Source organism: Delphinus delphis, chromosome 8, assembly GCF_949987515.2.
Source record: "Delphinus delphis chromosome 8, mDelDel1.2, whole genome shotgun sequence".
NCBI lineage: Eukaryota > Metazoa > Chordata > Mammalia > Artiodactyla > Delphinidae > Delphinus > Delphinus delphis.
The window spans coordinates 69649191-69669442 of NC_082690.1; the positions used below are offsets into that span (position 1 = coordinate 69649191).

At 34.9% G+C, this 20252-nt stretch overlaps 1 protein-coding gene across 1 annotated transcript in view; it reads left to right on the forward strand.

The window, feature by feature from the left end:
- Window positions 1-20252, forward strand: part of PDE3B (phosphodiesterase 3B) — a 183510-nt gene that overhangs the window by 125460 nt on the left and 37798 nt on the right. The window contains exons 5-10 of the mRNA XM_060018547.1: window positions 132-238; window positions 8124-8325; window positions 8895-8971; window positions 15799-15950; window positions 17026-17163; window positions 18159-18270. Of these exons, the coding sequence (XP_059874530.1) occupies window positions 132-238; window positions 8124-8325; window positions 8895-8971; window positions 15799-15950; window positions 17026-17163; window positions 18159-18270 (788 nt within the window). The remainder of the gene's footprint in view (window positions 1-131; window positions 239-8123; window positions 8326-8894; window positions 8972-15798; window positions 15951-17025; window positions 17164-18158; window positions 18271-20252) is intronic.

Here is a 20252-nt window from a genome sequence, read left to right on the forward strand (position 1 = left end):
CTCCTTAGGCACTAGATAGATGTCTAAACTGAATGTATAAGCAGATATTTGCTAATTGAATTGAAGACCATAAGGAAAAAAGGAATTTCTCATGTTTTTAAAAATCTTAACCTATTATCTTTCCCTTTTAGTCAAGGATGCTATCTAAATGGACCTTTTAGTTCAAATCCACTGACAATCCCGAAGCAAAGGTCATCTTCTGTATCGTTAACCCACCATATAGGTCTAAGAAGAGCTGGTAAGAAACCATTTTTGTGACTTAAATATGGGAGGCCTCAAAGTATATGGTAGTGCAAACCTTGTCATTACCTATTTATAGCTAATTTTGAATACCATTTCATGTGTTATAAGTTAACATAACTAAGCAGTTTGGGTTGGCTATTAAGAGTTTGCTCATTCATTTATTAATTTTTGAACAAGTACTATGTATCAGGCACTTCGTTAGGCACTAGTAATTCAGGGATAAAATATAGAACTATTTAACCTGGGTAGTTGTAGACAGAGAACAAGGGAAAACCCCAGAAAGAGCATTCTTTTGTAGCATGATAATTGTGGAAGGAGAAAAAAAAAATCTTAATATGAGAGTAGGAAAAAACCCTGACTATATCCTATATCCTATAATAAGTCATTCTAATAGAATTTTTATCCAATTATCTATCTATGGGGGGGGTGAATTGACATAACATTATATTAGTTTTAGGTATATAGCAAAATGATTTGATATTTGTATATGTTGTGAAATGATCACCATAAGTCAACATCTGTCACCACACATAGTTACAAATTTTTTTTTCTTGTGATGAGAACTTTTAAGATCTATTCTCTTAGCAACTTTCAAATATGAAATACAGTATTATTATGCAATACAGTATTATTAACTACAGTCACCAAAGACAATAGATTGGCATATTTAAAGTATTGCAAAACAAAACTTGCCAACCTGGAATTCTTTATCCAGTGAAAATATCCTTTAAAACTTAAGGTGAAATAACATTATTTTCATACAAACAAAAGCTGGTAGAATTTATTGCTAGTAAACTTGCACTGCTAAGATTCAGCAAAGGAAGTTCCTTAGGTAGGAGGAAAATGATCCAGATTGAAGCATGGATCTGCAGGAATGAATGAAAAGCACTGGTAAGCCTAAATGTGTGGGTACATAAGAGAATACTGATCATTAAAAACAGTGACTCCCTTGTGGCCTGCATAGTGTATAAAGAAGTCAAGTATATGGTAACAGTGGCACAAAGGGTGGGAAAGGGGTAAATTGGACTTAAACTTACAGTGTACTGGCAGTGATTGAAAAGTACTAAAAAAGTTCTAATTTAAAAGAAACTAATACTTCAAAGATGCACATTGTAATATCCAGGGTGATAATTAAAAGAATAAAAGAAAAAGTGTAAGTAAGAAGCTAATATAGGAGGTAAAATGGCATGATTTAAAAAAAAAAAACCTTGAATAATCTAAAATAATACAAGAAAAGAGGAAATAAGAAACAGAAACATGAAGAATAACTAAAAAAGAAATAGCAAGATGGAGGATTAAGCAAACTATATTAAATATACACCTAGCGTGGGTGGCTGGTGGGGAGCTGGGGGTGCCAGGGATCTGACCAGAGTTGCTGGAGTATATTATCTGAAATGTGCAGTTTTCCACAAAAAAGTTGAAAATACACTCCAGTTAATAGATACAGACTGTCAGACAATTAACACAAGACTCAAGTACATGCTCTTTACAAAAGGCACACTAAATATAAGGACACAGGTCTGATCTCATGGGTATAAAACACAAAACCAAAAATTAATTAATTAATTAAAATAAAATACACAAACCAAAAATTGACAGAACTAAAGGGAGAGAAAGACACATCTGTATTCATTTTGGAGATTTTAACTCATCACTCTCATTATCTAGTAGAATAAGCAAACCAAAATATTAGTCATAGATAAATGGAAGATTAGGACAACATGATTTAACTGACTTGACCTAATCGACTATAAAACACCACACTCAGACATTACAAGATACATATTTTTTCCAAGGACACACACAAGATTGATCAAAATAGACCATTTGCTGAGCTATAAAACAAGTCTCAACAAGTTTCAAAGGATTAAAATCATATATAGCGATCAGCTTCCGGAATGGCAGAGAGAGGATCTCAGTAAACTTGTTCTTCTGCTAAAACAACAAAAATAGGGGCAAAAAACTAAACTCAATCATTTCAGAATTCTGGAAGTTAACGAAAGCCAGAGAACTAGAAGTCATCTATACAAGAGAAACTACCTACTGAACCTTGGTGAGACAGTGGGGTTCTGCAACAGCTTAATTGGGGGCACTTCCCAAACCCTCTGTCTGCCCAGCTCAGTGATACTACAGCTAAAAGCCACTAGCTTTGCAGCCATTAGAGTCTTACCTCTTTAGAAACTGCATTAAAAGCAACAAGCTGATAGTACAGTAAACGTTTTGTTCAAGCCCCCTGGCAAACACTTCTACTCCCAGGGTGCTGTGGATATTTCATTTAACTCAGAGCTCAGCTCTCCAAAAACACAAACAAAAAACCCCTATACCCTATGCCAGGCAACATTGTGAGTGCCTAAGGCTGTGATTTCAACTGGGGCGAACAAGAGCTGATTGGGAATTTAAAAGGAAATCCTGGACACTAGATGACCCTGGGGAAGTGGAAAGCTCTGGCAACAGAAGAGGATAGTTTTTTGTTTTTTGTTTTTTAACAAAAGGGGCCAGAACAACTGGATATCCAAGAAAAGAATTTGGACACTTATCCCACCACATATACTAGGCTGAGCACATGTTTATTAGGGCTGTGCACATGCCCAGGAAAGATCTGGGAAAGGTGAAGGCCCTGGTCACTCCATCTGTAGCTGACCTTGAGGTCCTGCACAAGCAGGAAGTAAAAGCTAAGGCTGTCTTGTAAACTGCCTGGAAGTTTGAAGTTGTATCTTTTCAAACAGACTCTCATCTACAGATGACATAGAGGCAAGACATTTAAAGTAATCTTCTGTCTCATCTAAATTACACTGACCCAAGAATGGCTTCTAAGAAAGCAAGCGTAAATCAAGGAGAAAAGGGAAAAAAGGCAGCAGAGAACTCAGTGGCTACACACCTCAGAGAAAACAAAATCTACATAATGAGTCCAGGAAATCACTCAATGAATAATCAGAAACAAAAAACGAACAAACAAAAAACCAGCAGCATAAACCTTGAGGGTGGGAGAGATCTGATATTAGAATTGTTACAACATATTATCTAAAATGTCCAGTTTTCAACAAAAAAACCATGAAGCATGCAAAGAAACAAGAAATTTTTCGCCATGTAGACAATGAAAAACAGCCAACAGGGCTTCCCTGGTGGCGCAGTGGTTGAGAGTCCGCCTGCCGATGCAGGGGACACGGGTTTGTGCCCCGGTCCAGGAAGATCCCACATGCCGCGGAGCGGCTGGGCCCGTGAGCCATGGCCGCTGAGCCTGCGCGTCCGGAGCCTGTGCTCCGCAACGGGAGAGGCCACAACAGTGAGAGGCCCGCGAACCGCAAAAAAAAACAAAAACAAACAAACAAAAAAAAAAACAGCCAACAAAATTTCCCTGAGGAGGCTTGGATTTGGGATTTAGTAATGACTTTAAATCTGCTACCATAAATATGTTTAAAGAACTTGAGGAAACCATATCTAAAGTAAGGACAGTATGACAACAGTGTCTCACCACAGAAAGAATATAAAGAATTAGAAATTATAAAAATTATAAAATAATTTAAATAATTATAAAATAATTACCACTTCTACTCAATACTGGGTTGGAGGTTCTACTCAGGGAAGTTTAGGTAAAAATGAATAAAAGGAAGATGTAAAACTATTTTCAGACAACATAATCATACATTTATAAATCCTAAGAAATTCATTAAACCTATTACAACCAATAAACAAGTTCATCAGTGTGGCAGAATACAAGATCTATAATCGATAATCAATTGTATTTCTATATACTAGCAATGAACAATGCAAAACTGAAATTAAGAAAATAATTTCAGGACTTCCCTGGTGGCACAGTGGTTAAGAATCTGCCTGCCATTGCAGGGGACACGGGTTCAATCCCTGGTCCAGGAAGATCCCACATGTCGCAGAGCAACCGAGCCCGTGTGCCACAACTACTGAGCCTGTGCTCTAGAGCCTGTGAGCCACAACTACTGAGCCTGTGTGCTGCAACTACTGAAGTCCACGAGCCTAGAGCCCGTGCTCTGCAACAGAAGCCACCGCAGTGAGAAGCCCGTCCGCCCCAATGAAGAGTAGCCCCCCACTCGCCGCAGCTAGAGAAAACCCACACACAGCAACGAAGATCCAACGCAGCCAAAAATAAAATAAATACATTTATTAAAAAATACTTGGGAATAAATTTAACAAAATAGTGCAAGACTTGTACACTGAAAACTATAAAATGTTGAAATTAAAGAAGACCCAGATTTTTTTTTTTTTTTAATTTTTGACTACGCTGCGTGGCATGTGAGATCTTAGTTCCCCGACCAGGGATCAAACCCATGCCCCCTGCATTGGCACGCAGAGTCTTAACCACTGGACCAACCAGGGAAGTCGCAGGAAGACCCATATGGAAAATATCCCATGTTCGTGGACCAGAAGACTTAATATTGTTAAGATGGCAATACTCCTTAAATTGTTCTAAATTTAGTACAAATCCTTATCAAAATCTGAGCTGGCTTCTTTGTAGAAATTTGAGAAGCTGATCTGAAAATTCATATAGAAATTCAAGGGACCCAGAGTAGCTAAAATAATCTTTAATAAAAAAAAGAAGAAGAAAACTGGGGGACTCACACTTGTAAATTTTAAAACTTACTACCAAGCTATGGCAATCAAGACAGTGATACTGGCATAAGGATATTCCAACTCAGTGGTATAGAACTGAGTCCAGAAATAAACCCTTACATGGTCAATTGATTTTCAGCCAGTGTGCCAAGGTAATTCAAAGGGGAAGAAATAGTGTTTTTAACAAATGATGTTGGGACAACTGGATAGATATACAAATGAAAAAGAATGAATTTGGAACCATACCTGTCATCATACTCAAAAATTAACTCTAAATGCTTGTACACTCAAATATAAGAGTGAAACCATAAAACTTGTAGAAGAAAACATAGGAGAAAATCTCTGAGTTTGGATATTCTTAGACACCCAAAGTACAGTCCATAAATGAAACAAATTGATAATAGAGGGGGACTTCCCTGGTGGCACAGTGGGTAAGACTATATGCTCCCAATGCAGGGGACCCGGGTTCGATCCTTGGTCAGGGAACTAGATCCCACATGCAAGCCGCAACTAAGAGTTCGCATGCTGCAACTAAGGAGCCTGTGAGCCGCAACTAAGGAGCTCGCCTGCCTCAACTAAGACCCAGAGCAACCAAATAAATATTTTTTAAAAATTGATAATAGGAATTCATTAAAATTAAATCATTTGTATTTACTTCAACAGACACCTAAAGAAAGTGAAAAGACAGTCCACAGGATGGGAGAAAATATTTGCAAATTACGATTTGACAATGGACTTGTATTCAGAATAGACAAAGATGTCTTAAAACTCAATGATAAACACAGAACTGACCTCACTAAAAAATTGGCAAAAGATTTGAATAGGTGTTTCTCCAAAGAAGGTATACAAATGGCCCTAACCACGTGAAAAGATACTCAGCATCATTAGTCATTAGGGAAATGCAAATCAAAACCACAAGGAATCATGACCTCACACCCACTATGATGTCTATAATTCTAAAGACAGTATAAGTGTTGGAAAAATGTTCAGAGGTAGGAACACTCATACATCACTGATTGGAAAGTAAAATGCTACAGCTACTTTGGAAAACAATTTGGCAGTTCAGTACTTGAACAGGGAAATAAAATTGTGCTATATTCATACATACAATTTTATATGTCATTCAAAATGAATGAACATGTGAAACATCTTTTTAAAATGTTGAGCAAGGCATAAAAGCATTTATACTATCTGATTCAATTTACAAAGTTCAAAGAAAGGGCAAAACTAAACTGTAAAGAGATAACATATGTGGTATAAAGAGAGGCAAGAAAAACACTACCATAAAAGTCGAAGTAATGCTTTCCTTTAATGAGGGGGAGGGGAATTAGATATTGGACATGGGTTTCTGACCTCTGGCCATGTTTTATGTTTTAGCTTGAGTGGTGAGCATTCCTGTTATAACTTTTCTATATGTGTGTTATATTTCACAATTTAAAAGGTTTATAACAAAAACGATGGATCTGTATTGTAGAAAGTATTTTATAAGGGTTGCTGGGATTTTCTTTACCATTTTGTCTTCTCCGCGAAGCTTTTCTATGTTATATGAAATTTCTACCCTAAAATTAGGCTATCCTTTATTCTTCTCAGCCTGTTTGTCAGGGTTTCGGACACTCAGTATTATAATAGAAAAAAGAATGCTGAAAATTGGGACTTCAGTCTCCAGTTAGTAACTAACTGTTATTATTTTGACAAGAAAGATACTTCTCCTTTCTAGTCCTCGGTTTCCTCTTCTGAAACTTTAAAGTGTTTGACCGATTATTTATAAAATCTTTTTCAGCCCCAACATTATATGAAATTATAGGAGCCTCTAAACAAATCAGTTTGATAGAACAGCAGTTGGCAGCCCTGCACATGTAAAATGAAAATGCTACTTAACTCACAGGGCTATTATGAAGATTAAATAGAGTAACACATTGTATTAGTCAGGGTTTTCCAGACAAATAGAACTAATAGGATGTTCGTGCGTGTGTATATACCTACATACATACATATATACTTACATACATATACATGGGGTGGGGAGTGATTGATTGATTGATTGACTGATGGGGATTGGCTCGCCAGATAGAGAGGGCTGTCAGGTCCAGAATTTTTAGGGCAGGCTGCCAGGCTGGAAATTCTAGCAGGAGTCAATGTTGCAGTTTTGACTCTGAAGGCAGTCTGGAGGGAAAATTCCTTCCTCTTTGGAGGACTTCAGTCTTTTCTCTTAAGGCCTTCAACAAATTGGATGAGGCCAGTCCACATTATAAAGGGCAATATGCTTTATTCAGTCTACAGATTTCAATGTTAATCACATCTGAAAAATACCTTCACAGCAATATCTAGACTGGAATTTGACCAAACAACTGGGCATGATAACCTAGCCAAGTTGACACATAAAATTAACCATCACACACATCTGTAACTATGTCTGAAAATACCATAATACCTTAACAACTGTTATTTGCTTTCCTCTCTGATGCACACTTTACTTGGATCTTTATTTCAAAATAAAGTTTTAAATCCACCTACACCTGTCCAGATATACCCTTAGTTCAAGGCACCCAGCAAAGGCTCTTGAGTAAATCAATAGGATTAGGGATGTATTTCTGAAGCACTCTTTTTTTCCCCTTATTTTAACACTTAGCACTTGTTTGTATTTTCCACTAGACTTTAGGTTCATTGAGTTGTAGGGATGGCATCTTTTTCTCCATTGTGAAACACTGCACATTTTCCAGCATATAATAGGCTCTCAAATACTTGTTGAATGAATGAATGAGCTGGAAAGATGTGGATTTTTTAAGGGATCTGCTGTTGTGTTAATATAATTTTATCATATGCTTAATTTGCTTAATGCTATCAAGAACTTTGGTTCTTCAATAAAAATGAATTGTATTGTACTGAAAAATATTCAATAAAATTTGGTAAAGATGCTTTTGTTCATGTGGATAATCAAGCTGGTAGGGACACAAAATGTTAAAGATAAAGACCAATATGAATTAGGAAAATTTGTGCCACACATTATGTACATTTTAGTTATACTTTTAGTATTTACCTACTATGTGCCATCCTGCCACAGGGTGTTTATTCCACAGTCATCGATGATGACAAATATGGTCTATATTCTGCCTGAATTCGTAGAAGGTGTTGAAGATAGCTCCGTGTAGAAATCTAGTTAATCATTTAACTGTAAATACTTTGCTTTCTTTAAAGAAGGAAAATGCTCTTTATAAACACCCAAACACGGACAATAAACACATACATATCAGTACATACATACATACATATCTCTTTCTTCTCTTTCAATTTTCTAGGTACTTTACCCGGCCTGAATTCTCCCAGTCATGGACCAATGTCTGCTGGCTCTCCAACTAACCGATCGCCTATAGAATTTCCTGACACTGCTGATTTTCTTACTAAGCCAAGTGTTATTTTACACAGATCTCTGAGCAATGCACCCAATTCACCAGATTTTTATCAGCAACTTAGAAATTCTGATAGCAATTTATGTAACAGGTAAGTTTCCCAAGTGTTTACTATTTGTTTCAAAATATAGGTTATTTTAATAAAGTATTACCAGTTTTCTTGTTCTGTATTATAACTAGATGATTAATGAATACTACATCCTCTTCTTCATCTAGCAGTTTTTATTCTAAACAATTTTTTTTCATTTCAGTGCCATTATTCATTTCCCAGCTAAATGATCTCCATCTGAAGTGAAATATAGTGGTATTTTATCCATCATAAGATATCAGTAAATGTATGAGAATTATTTTAGTATGTACTAATTTAGTACCTATTTACAGTACCCAGTTCATATGGTGTTTGTTCTTATTTCTGCTTTGATGGTAATAAGTGTTTACCTCAGATCTCAGTGTTACTTCCAAAATATGTTATTTCCTTCATAGGGACACAGGTGCTTTCTAGGATAAAGCCTGTTAAGTTTATAGAGAGATTGGAATATTAGGATATTTTGCAGTTGGGATCTTGCAGTTAAAAAATAACCAGATTTTCTGATTGTATTTAGGTAAAAAAATTTTGCCTCACTTATCATATACATATATTTATCTGTTTTATTTTATAAGCTGTGGACATCAAATATTGAAATATGCTTCAGCATCTGAACCAGAGGCTGGTACAGACTGCCACAGGGAAAAGTCAGGTGAGACTGCAAAAGTCATGTGTGTTTAAATTTAAGAACAATTTCTTACATTGTTTTTTAAAATGAATAAATGAATGAGTTTTTTAGTCTATCCATCTTTAAAATGAAGATTATAATCTCTTACTTCACAGAGGAGTTATTAGCAAATTATAAATAATAGATGGTGAAAGTATTTTGATGAGTAAAAATGTGCTGTACGAATGAATATAGTCTTATGTTACGGCTAGGGTTCATAAATAGTGAGATTAACTATATTAACCTCGAAATTTAAATTGCATAATCTTAGCTCAAAAGCGTCTGCATACATTTTTAAATAATTACACAAAGGAGTTGTTTCAAAATTTAGTTAATTATATTATTCTGAAACATACCCTCAAACAAGAAATATTGTTAGTGATAAAGTTATAGTTGTTTTATAACTTTAAAACATTGATGACTCAAGTGTCCACTAATAGTTAACTAGGTAACTCAGACCATCATATCCCCTGAAGGTAGCTAGAAAAGTTACAAGTTATTAACAATAAAAAAATCTGCTTGAAGCCACTGAAGAACTAACAAGCTCCTCAGAATTTCCAGTATAAGACCTGGAGGAGGACAGAAATCCAAGAAAGTGAGTCTCAAGTTTGGGGCTACCAAAAGGGTGTTCGCTGCTTCCAGAGGGGCCAGTGACTGATAGAATGAGCAGTCCCTTTGGTAGCTTCATGGGACTAGGGAGACAAAGATTGGAATTGAAGGTTTGCCGTGGTAGGAGTAACTTGGTAAACTCAGCAATACTGCATCCTAAGAATAAAGGTAAACCAGAAATAGGCCCTTTCAGGGGTTACAGGTGCCTATCAATCCCTTCACATACTTTAAAATTCACCCTATTATAGTGTACAATTTAATAGTTTTGGGGTTTTACATTTTAAAGGACTAAAAAACAATAAGAGGGGCTTCCCTGGTGGCACAGTGTTTGAGAGTCCACCTGCCGATGCAGGGGACACGGATTCATGCCCCGGTCCGTGAAGATCCCACATGCCGCGGAGCGGCTGGGCCCGTGAGCCATGGCCGCTGAGCCTGCATGTCCGGAGCCTGTGCTCCGCAACGGGAGAGACCACAACAGTGAGAGGCCCACGTACCGCAAAAAAAAAACAAAACAACAACAACAAGAAAGAAGACCAAGCCTTCACAAACTTCCAAAAAATAGGAGGGCAAACTTCCCAACTCATTCTATAAATGAGACCAGTATTACTCTGATACCATAAGCAGACAAAGGCATCACAAGAAAATAAAACTATAGACCAACATTTCCAATATCCTTAACAAAATACTAGCACACTGAATCTAGCAACAGATAAAATGTCATACCATGACCGATTGGTATTTATGCCAGGAATGCAAGGGTGGTTTAGCATTTGAAAATTAATCAATGTAATACACCCCATTAAAGAGGGGGAAAAATCACATGATAATCTATCTAGATGCAGAAAAAGCATTTGACAAAATCCAACACTCTTTCATGATGAAAACACTCAAACCAGTAATATCAGAGAAGTCCTTCAATCTGATAAAGGGCATCTTTGAAACAAACACAGAGCTAACATCATCCTTACTAGAGGAAGATTGATGCTTTCCCCCTAAGATCAAGAATAAGAGAAGGGGGCTTCCCTGGTGGCATAGTGGTTGAGAGTCCGCCTGCTGATGCAGGGGACATGGGTTTGTGCCCCGATCCGTGAAGATCCCACATGCAGCGGAGTGGCTGGGCCTGTGAGCCATGGCCGCTGAGGCTGTGTGTCCGGAGTCTGTGCTCCACAGCAGTGAGGGGCCCGCGTACCGCAAAAAAAAAAAAAGAATAAGAGAAGGGACATGACTCTTTTTGAATTTTTTTACAATAGCCAGGACATGGAAGCAACCTAAGTGTCCATCGACAGATGAATGGATAAAGAATATGTGGCACATATATACAATAGAATATTACTCAGCCATAAAAAGAAATGAAATTGAGTTATTTGTAGTGAGGTGGATGGAACTAGAGTCTGTCATACAGAGTGAAGTAAGTCAGAAAGAGAAAAACAAATACTGTATGCTAACACATATATATGGAATCTAAAAAAAAAAAAAAAAAGGTTCTGAAGAACCTAGGGGCAGGACAGGAATAAAGACTCAGAGTAGAGAATGGACTTGAGGACATGGGGAAGGGGAAGGGGAAGCTGAGACAAAGTGAGAGAGTGGCATTGACATATATACACGACCAAACGTAAAATAGATAGCTAGTGGGAAGCAGCCGCATAGCACAGGGAGATCAGCTCTGTGCTTTGTGACCACCTAGAGGGGTGGGATAGGGAGGGTAGGAGGGAGAAGCAAGAGGGAGGGGATATGGGGATATATGTATATGTATAGCTGATTCACTTTGTTATACAGCAGCAACTAACACAACAATGTAAAGCAATTATACTCCAATAAAGATGTTAAAAAGAATAAGAGAAGGATTTTTGCTTTCAGCACTTGTATTCAATATTTTACTGGCGGTTCTAGCCAGGAAAATTTCTAGAAAGATAAAAAAATAAAGATATCTGAGTGGAAATAAAGAAATAAAACTGTCCTTATTCACAGATCATTTGTAGAAAATTTCAAACACACACACAAACACACACACACACAATTATTAGAACCAATAAACAAGTTTAGCAAAGTCACAAGATCAAAGTACAAAATCAATTGTATTTCTCTATACCAGAAATGAACCATCAACAATTGAAATTTAGAAAATGTTTCCATTCATAATAGTATCAAAAAGAATAAAGTTAAAATAAATTTAACAAAAGAATTAGGAGATTTATAAACTGAAATCTATAAAACGTTGTTGAGAAAACTAAAGAAAGAAAATTAAAGAAAAATTAAAGAAACTAAATAAATTGAGAGGCATAGCAAACAGATTGGGAAACTCAGTACTGTCAACAGGCTATTCTTCCAAATTGATCTGTAAATTCATTGCAATTCTGATCAAATTCCAGTAGGCTTATTTTGGTAGAAATTGACAAATTGGTGTTAAAATTTACATGGAAATACAAATGGCCTAAAATAGCCAAAACAATTTGGAAAAATAACAAATTTGGAGGACTGATACTACCTGATTTCAAAACTTATTTCCACTTCAAAAGACACCAATAAGAAAATCAAAGACAAACCACAGACTGGGAGAAAATATTTGCAAATTATACATCTGATAAAGGTCTTAAAACCATGACATATAACTCTTTAACTCAATAGTAAGTCAACCAACTCAATTAAAACACAGGCAAAAGATTTTAGATATTTTGGTGAAAGACTTTTGGTGGAGGATATGAAGGATATAAATGAATGGGTAGTAAACACATGAAAAAATTATTAACATCATTAGTCATTAGGGAAATGCAGATTAATACTACAGTGAAATACCAGTAAACTCAAACCAGAATAGCTATAATCAAAAAGACAGACAATACCAAGTGTTGGCAGGGATGAAGAGAAATTGGAACTTGTGCATTGCTGATGGGATTGTAAAATGGTAAACCCACTTGGGAAAACATTTTGACAGTTTCTTTAAAAGGTAGACATGGAGACTTCCCTGGTGGTCCGGTGGTTAAGACTCTGTGCTTCCACTGTGGGGGGTGTGGGTTTGATCCCTGGTTGGGGAACTAAGATCCCACACGCAGTGTGGTGCGGCCAAAAAAAAAAAAAAAAAACACAAACAAACAAAAAAGTTAGACATAAATTTACCGTATTACCCAGCAGTAACATGGATAAGAATTTACTCAAGAGAAAACATATGAGCACTCAAAGACAGGATTATGAATGCTTATGACATCATTATTCATGATAGTGCTAAACTGGAAAAGATCAAAATGTCCATCAACTTGTAAATGAATAAATATCATGTGGTATATCCATACAATGGGATTCTGTTTAACAAAAGAAGAACAAACTGCTGACACATACTACTACGTGGATAAACTTCCAAACATTATTCTAAGTGAAAAAAACTAAGCTAAAAAGATTACATATTGTTTGATTCTATTTATATGAAATTCTAGAAAAGGCAAATTTATAGAGACAATAATCAGAATAGCAGTTGCCTGGGGTGAAAATAAGGATGAACTGTAAATAGGCATAAGGGTACTTTTTGAGGTGATGAGAATGTTCTAAAACTAGACTGTCATGCATAGAGAGCAGACTTGTGGTTCCAAGAGGGAGGGGTTTGGGGGAGACATGCGGTGGGAGGTTTGGGTTAGTAAAGTATTATATATAGAATGGATAAACAACAAGGTCCTACTGTGCAGCACAGAGAACTATATTCAATATCCTGTGATAAACCATGATGGAAAAGAATATTAAAAAAGAATGTAGGACTTCCCTGGCAGTCCTGTGCTTAAGACTCCACACTTCCACTGCAGGGGGCTCGGGTTCGATCCCTGGTCAGGGAACTAAGGTTCTGCATGCCGCACAGCGTGGCCAAAAAATAAAAAAAAATAAAAATATAATGTATATATATGTATAACTGAATCACTTTGCTGTACAGCAGAAATTAACATTGTAAATCAACTATACTTTAATAAAAAAAGACTTTTTTGAATCTAAAGACCAAAGCAATCAGGTGTTTTGAAGATAATGATGATAATAAAAATTCTGGGCCAAACAAACAAACAAACAAAAAAACTAGATTGTCATGAATATTGCAGAAGTCTAAATTTTCTAAAATTATGGAATTATACACTTACTCTGAGTGGGTTTTATGGCATGTAATTATACTCAATAAAGCCTTTTAAAAACCACAACAGATTATTAATTCTCACAGTTCTTTGCATTGACTGGTCTCAGCTGGGAGATTCTCACTTGAGGGCTGTCATGTAATTGCAGTCAGATATTGGCAAGGGTGACAGTCATCCAAAGGATTGATTGGACTGAGTTTCCAAGATGTCTCATGTGTCTGCTGGCTATTGACCAGTCCATTTAAATATGACCTCTCTCTGGTCTTCTTCCAACATTTTGGCTGGAGGCCAAAAGAGGAGGCTATGAAAGCTGCCAGTCCAGTTAATGGCTCAACCCAGACCAGACAAAGTTGTCATTTCTGTCATATTCTGTTAATCAGAGCAGTCATGTGGCCTGTCCAGATTCCAGGGGGTTGGGAAATAAATGCTCTCTTGATGGAGCAATAAGAATACATTTCAAAAGAATGCATGTGGGATAAGAGATAGTACTGTGGACATCTTTGGAGAAGAAATTGCTATATTTATTTCATCTGTTTTTCTTATTATCTGTAAGATATAGTTATTAGGAATTTAGATCATTAAAAAGTAAATCATGTACTTCAAATGTCAACAAGTTTTGGATTGACAGCTATTTTAGAACATAATTGTAGTTAGTGCCTTAACTTACCAAGAACAGTTGAATAATCTGAATTTTTTAATTTTCTTAAAGTGTGTTCATTTGGAAACATTTGAAAAGTAATATTTTCCAAAGGGTAATACTTCCTGATCATGATCAGTTAATGATTTTTTAGTATATTCAGTGTGTTAGGTTCAGATTTGACTGACAGTTATTGATCAACTATTATGTGTACCATCTAGTAAAATAGGTGTTATTATCCACATTCTACAGGGGGAAAAGCTTGCCATTATTAAGTACAAAAATCAGGATTTAAACCTAGTTCTTCTGAAAGAACATCTATATGTGTATAACTGAGTCACTTTGCTGTACAGCAGAGATTGGCACAGCACTGTAAATCAGATAGACTTCAATAGAAATAAATCAATCAATCAACCAACCAACCAGCCTAGTTCTTCTGAAAGTCAACTCGAATGAGTACTCTTAAAAACACTTTTACTTTAAAAAATCCCTACATATTGAAAAATAAATAAATCCTAGGTCTGTGGCTTGATGAATTTTCATACATCTAATATACATATGTAGTCAGCACCCAGATCAACAAACAAAATATTACCAGCACCTCCTCTCATGCCCCACTTCCAGGAATCTCCCCCAAAGATAATGTTTATCCTGTCGTTCAATACTCATGTGTGTCAATTTTGATATGTTTTTGAACTTTTCATAAAGAGAATTGCAGAGTATATACCTTTGTGTCTGGCTTCCTTCACTTGACATTCTATTTTTAAAAATCATCCATATTGGTGCATGTGATTGTAGTTTCTTCTGTTTGCTCTGTAGTGTTCAATTGTGTGAATACACTACAGTTTGTTTATTCTACTGTTGATGTGTTTGGGGAAAGTTTCCTGGTTAGCATATTACAAATAGAATGAGTATGAATATTCTTTTGCATATGAGTGAATGAAATGTAGCTACCAATGTTGCTTCCCTTTTCCATGTAATTTGGGAAAAAGAGTATTATTAATCACATTGGTAGAGAAATAACTCACAATTCATAACATTGTTGTAATTTTTAGATGTGCCTTAATCTCATCCATAATTATGAGTTTAGAATTTTCATGTCCAAAACTCAAACAATTTCAGGTATTAGAAGTAGTTTACATGAAATTGGTTTTAAAAAACTTTCCTACTAAAAAAAAAAAAAAAAAAATTTCCTACTGAGAGGGACTGACATTTTCTCACTTTTATAATGAATTTCCACTCTCTCTTTCATCCATGAGTAGCTATATCAGGTGAAATATTGCCTGAGCACAAGGTACCTGGGCCAACTGGTCCAGCAAGATACAACTTAACTGTGTCATTAATTTAGATTGAAGGCCAGTATGGTTCGATTTATCTGAATACTTTTTACAAATTTTTCTTATAAAACTGTTCATATAGGACATGTTTTATTCTTGTTTATTACTTTAAATACTTTTTGAAAGGTGATGAAGACAATACCGTTTTCTCAAAAGCATCATTCAACCTTACGGAAGCTCAACAAGAAGTGGAAACAGAGAACAGAGACTGCAGAAAATTACTTTGGGAAGGTGATAATCACCTAAAAGAAGAGGCACAGAATGAAGAGCAACCAAATGTAAAAGATAAATTTTCAATATGATTATGTAAAGGTGAAATATATTATTAGTTAGTACTAAGCTTATTATTTTTGCCCAGAACAAGGTTTTTAATATAATGATTTAAAAAATTTTTTTACTGAAAAGTCACTATTAACACCTGAAAATAGAGTTTCTTTAAATAAATGAGGAGTTTGGGATTAACATATACATACTACTATATATAAAATAAACAACCAGGACCTACAATATAGCACAGGAAATGCTACTCAATATCCTGTAATAACCTATATGGGAAAAGAATCTGAAAAAGAATAGATATATGTATATGTATAACTGAATCACTTTGCTGTACACCTGAAACTAACACAACAGTGTAAATCAACTATACCCCAATTAAAAACAAAAAAAAGAAAGAAAACCTTCGGTTAAAAATAATTACTTTTAAACTCATCATCCTAGAATAACTAAGTGCGTTCATTTTAAAATGGACACATTTATTTGGTTGTATAGTCAATATATTACTTTCTATGCTGATTTTTTTTCATTGTATGTGTTAAAATATGAAAAAATAAAGTATGTGCATAGTCATTAAAAACAATGAAAATAACCTACTTATAATTGTAGGGGTTTTTTTGTTCTTAATATTGTTTTTGTTCTTAAAGTTCAAAATCTAAGCTTTTTAGGAAAAAAAAATCCATCCATTTCTTTTGGGAAGTTATCCTAGTAATAAATGTCAGTTTAAGTTTCTGTCTATTATCCTTTGATACCTGTAACTTCCAAAATGAAAATAATGGATTTTAGATTTGTGTAGTGTTTTGGAAATATAATAGTTTTATTTATAAAAGTAGTGTAAAGACCAATAAGTCTTTTGATACCTAGAAGACATGCTTATATTTGTCTGAAGATAACATTCTACAAAGAGAATTAATAGGAAGTACAGTTTATATTTGAGAATAACCATTATAGAAAATAATATTGACCATTTTTATAGTGTTCATTTATAAGTGTTCTCATTTAGCTATGGATTTAACAATATTTATAAAAAGTAAGGTTAAGTTGGTTTGTTTTTTTTTTTTTCCCCTACATGTACAGATTGAACAAGAAGCATCACAGGACCTGATTTTAATAGAAGATTATGACTCATTAATAGAAAATATGAGTAACTGGAATTTTCAAATTTTTGAACTTGTAGAAAACATGGGAGAGAAATCAGGAAGGATCCTCAGTCAGGTTTGTTTCAAACCCCTACTGCTTTATTATAAGTTACTTTTTTCTTGAATCTTTATAAAAAGCAAAATCTAAAGATGTATATAATATTGGTTTAGGTACAAGTTCAACATTGTTCATTGAATTATTTTTTTTCACAAATGAAATTTTCAGTAGAAAATTTTAAAAGAGAAACCTGGATATATAAACCCATATATATATAAACAAATATATTATTATGTATATAAAGTATTTCATAATTATATATATATTTATATGAAAAGTAGTTTATTTGCCCATAATAATGGGATTTAATTTACACTAAAGAAGTAATAAAGATTTACTTTTTATTAAATCTTGAGGTTGAAAAGGACATGAAAAGTGATCTAGTTCTTTGGACTGAAACTTATGCTTCGTCGTTTTCACCGGTCCTCCCTGTGCTTTACCCAAGGCCAAATGGTCCATTTCATGCTAGAACCATGGAAAAATATTTCCATTTTACCTCCCAGACTCAAAGTTCTTCCTGGTGGGTCCACACAGCAGCATCAGATTAACCTTCCTGAAATACTACTCTCATTAACTCCAAAGCATCTTATTTATGAAATGTGAGAACATAAAGATAAATTATGTGGAGGACACACAATTTATCACATTGAATTATTTAGGGACAGAAATGTGATAAATATATTGTTCTGACTTCTTTTAACACCTAGGACTAGAATAGAATACAATTCATATGCCTTTCAATAAATTGTGAATGAAAAGCTAAAGGGAAGAGTGGAAAAATTTCAAAACTGGGACATGATATTATAATCATTCTTTGGTTTTCAAGGGCTTTAGGGCAGTATCTTCCTTTTTCATATTTCGGAAAGAATTCACTATAGGGAAGTTTTTAATAAATTACTTAAGTTAAAGGCATATACATGGTTAACTTTCCCAAATGCAAATCACAAAAACATACTCAACTAGAAATAGAAATTCCGATTTTTAAAGCGAACTTTCTTTTCATTAACATGTAGGTTATGTATACCCTATTTCAAGACACTGGCTTATTGGAGATATTTAAAATTCCTACTCTACAATTCATGAACTACTTTCGTGCATTAGAAAATGGTTATCGAGACATTCCTTGTAAGTATTAAAATATATGATTTAAGTTGAAATAATACTGGTTTGAAATTCTTTATAAATTCCCTTCAGATAGTCCCTTAAACACTTTTAAAATTGCATGTTTGGAAAAGTTGGAAGATAGTAATTTAAAAAGAAAATCTACATCCTCCTACCCAGAGTTAACTGACTACTGTTAACATTTTGGTAAGGGACTTCCTTGGAGGATTGGTGGTTAATACTCCATGCTCCCAATGCACCGGGTGTGGTTTCAATGCCCCGTCAGGGAACTAAGATCCCACAGGCCATGCGGTGCAGCCAAAAAATTAAAAACAAAACCCAAAAAAACCCACTTTGGTATATATCCTTCAAGACCTTTTCTTATACGTACTTATTTTTTATGAAGTGAATCGTAATACCTATTTATAATCTGCTTTTTCATGAAATATAGTATACATCTTTCTATGTTAACAATTATTCATATGAGTACCTTTTCAAATGTTTGGTAATTTTAAGTCATGAGTTTCATAAATTTCTTTACTTTAAAATGTTTAAAATTTATCCATAGAATTCGTTTTTTAACTGTGTCCTGATTTGTGGAATAATTTTGTTTGTTTTTTGGCCACATGGCTTGTGGGATCTTAGTTCCCCGACCAGGGATTGACCTTGGTCCTCGGCAGTGAGAGCAAGGAGTTCTAACCACTGGACCGCCAGGGAATTCCCTGTGGAATAATTTTTAATGACTACTTGATTTTATGATACAATAGAATTTTAATTTTATATTAGGAAAAGGCACAATTTTATGTGTTGATCATTCTACAGTTTACCTCCAGGTGGACACACTTTTGGGAAATATAGAGAGAGCAAATTATTCTTAAATTGGCCTCATAAATAATGGTGATGCTTAATAATTTAATGTGTGTTATATGTACTATAATTACCACTTACAAAGTAGGCATTTTGAAAAGTGGCTGAATTTTATAAATGGAATAAAGTGATATTTTAAGGTGGACTTCAAGGGCAGGGGGATTGAAAAAAGAAAGCCATGGTGGGGAGTTTTCACGGTCACCTCCAATTAGGATATATTGGTTAAGACAAGAGTCTCTGGGGAATTCCCCGGCAGTCCATTGGTTAGGACTCTGTGTTTCCACTGCAGGGGGCACAGGTTTGATCCCTGGTCAGGGAACTAAGATCCCACGCACCCACGTGCCGTGCTGAGCAGCCAAAAAAAAACAAAGTCACTGGGACCTAACTTTTCTAAATTTTAGGTTCCAAATTTATAAATGGGAATAACAATAGTACCTACCCCATAGGTAGTGATAATAATGTAAAGCACATATCAAAATTCATGGCACATAGTAAATGGTCAATAAAAGGTCATGATTGTATTAATAATAAGCTCCTAGTGGGTTGACATCATATCTATAGTCTAAACATTCAGTATTGTATCATTTGCTAATGCTACATGGAAGGTACACATTAAATATTTGTTGAAACATCAGCTGTGACTATAATCATTAGATTCACAAAGGTTATCTCATTTAATCTTTGTTGGAAAGGTTGTATTATCTACCTTTTACAGGTGAGAAGTAAAAATTCAGAAGGATCTTTTCCAAGATCATAAATCTGGAAATAGCAAAACTGGGTTTCACTTGTAGGTCTTGCCTTTTCACATAGTGGTATTTCAGTAAACCAGTGTTTTACTGATCATATACTACACGTCAGACACTATTCTGGATGTTTATATAAAGGTATATACCTTTTAACATGTAATCCTTATAGCAGGCCTGAGAGAGTTATTTCTTATCTGGCGAGGTGGCTGTCCAAGTATCCAGAATTTTTAACTGTTCTATGTGCCTTTGTGCAGAAATTGTTTTGTTTGCAAAATGGGTCTCCATAACCGAGACACTATTTGCATATTTTTAAGTTAAATTTTTTTTTACATCTTTATTGGAGTATAATTACTTTACAATGGTGTGTTAGTTTCTGCTTTATAACAAAGTGAA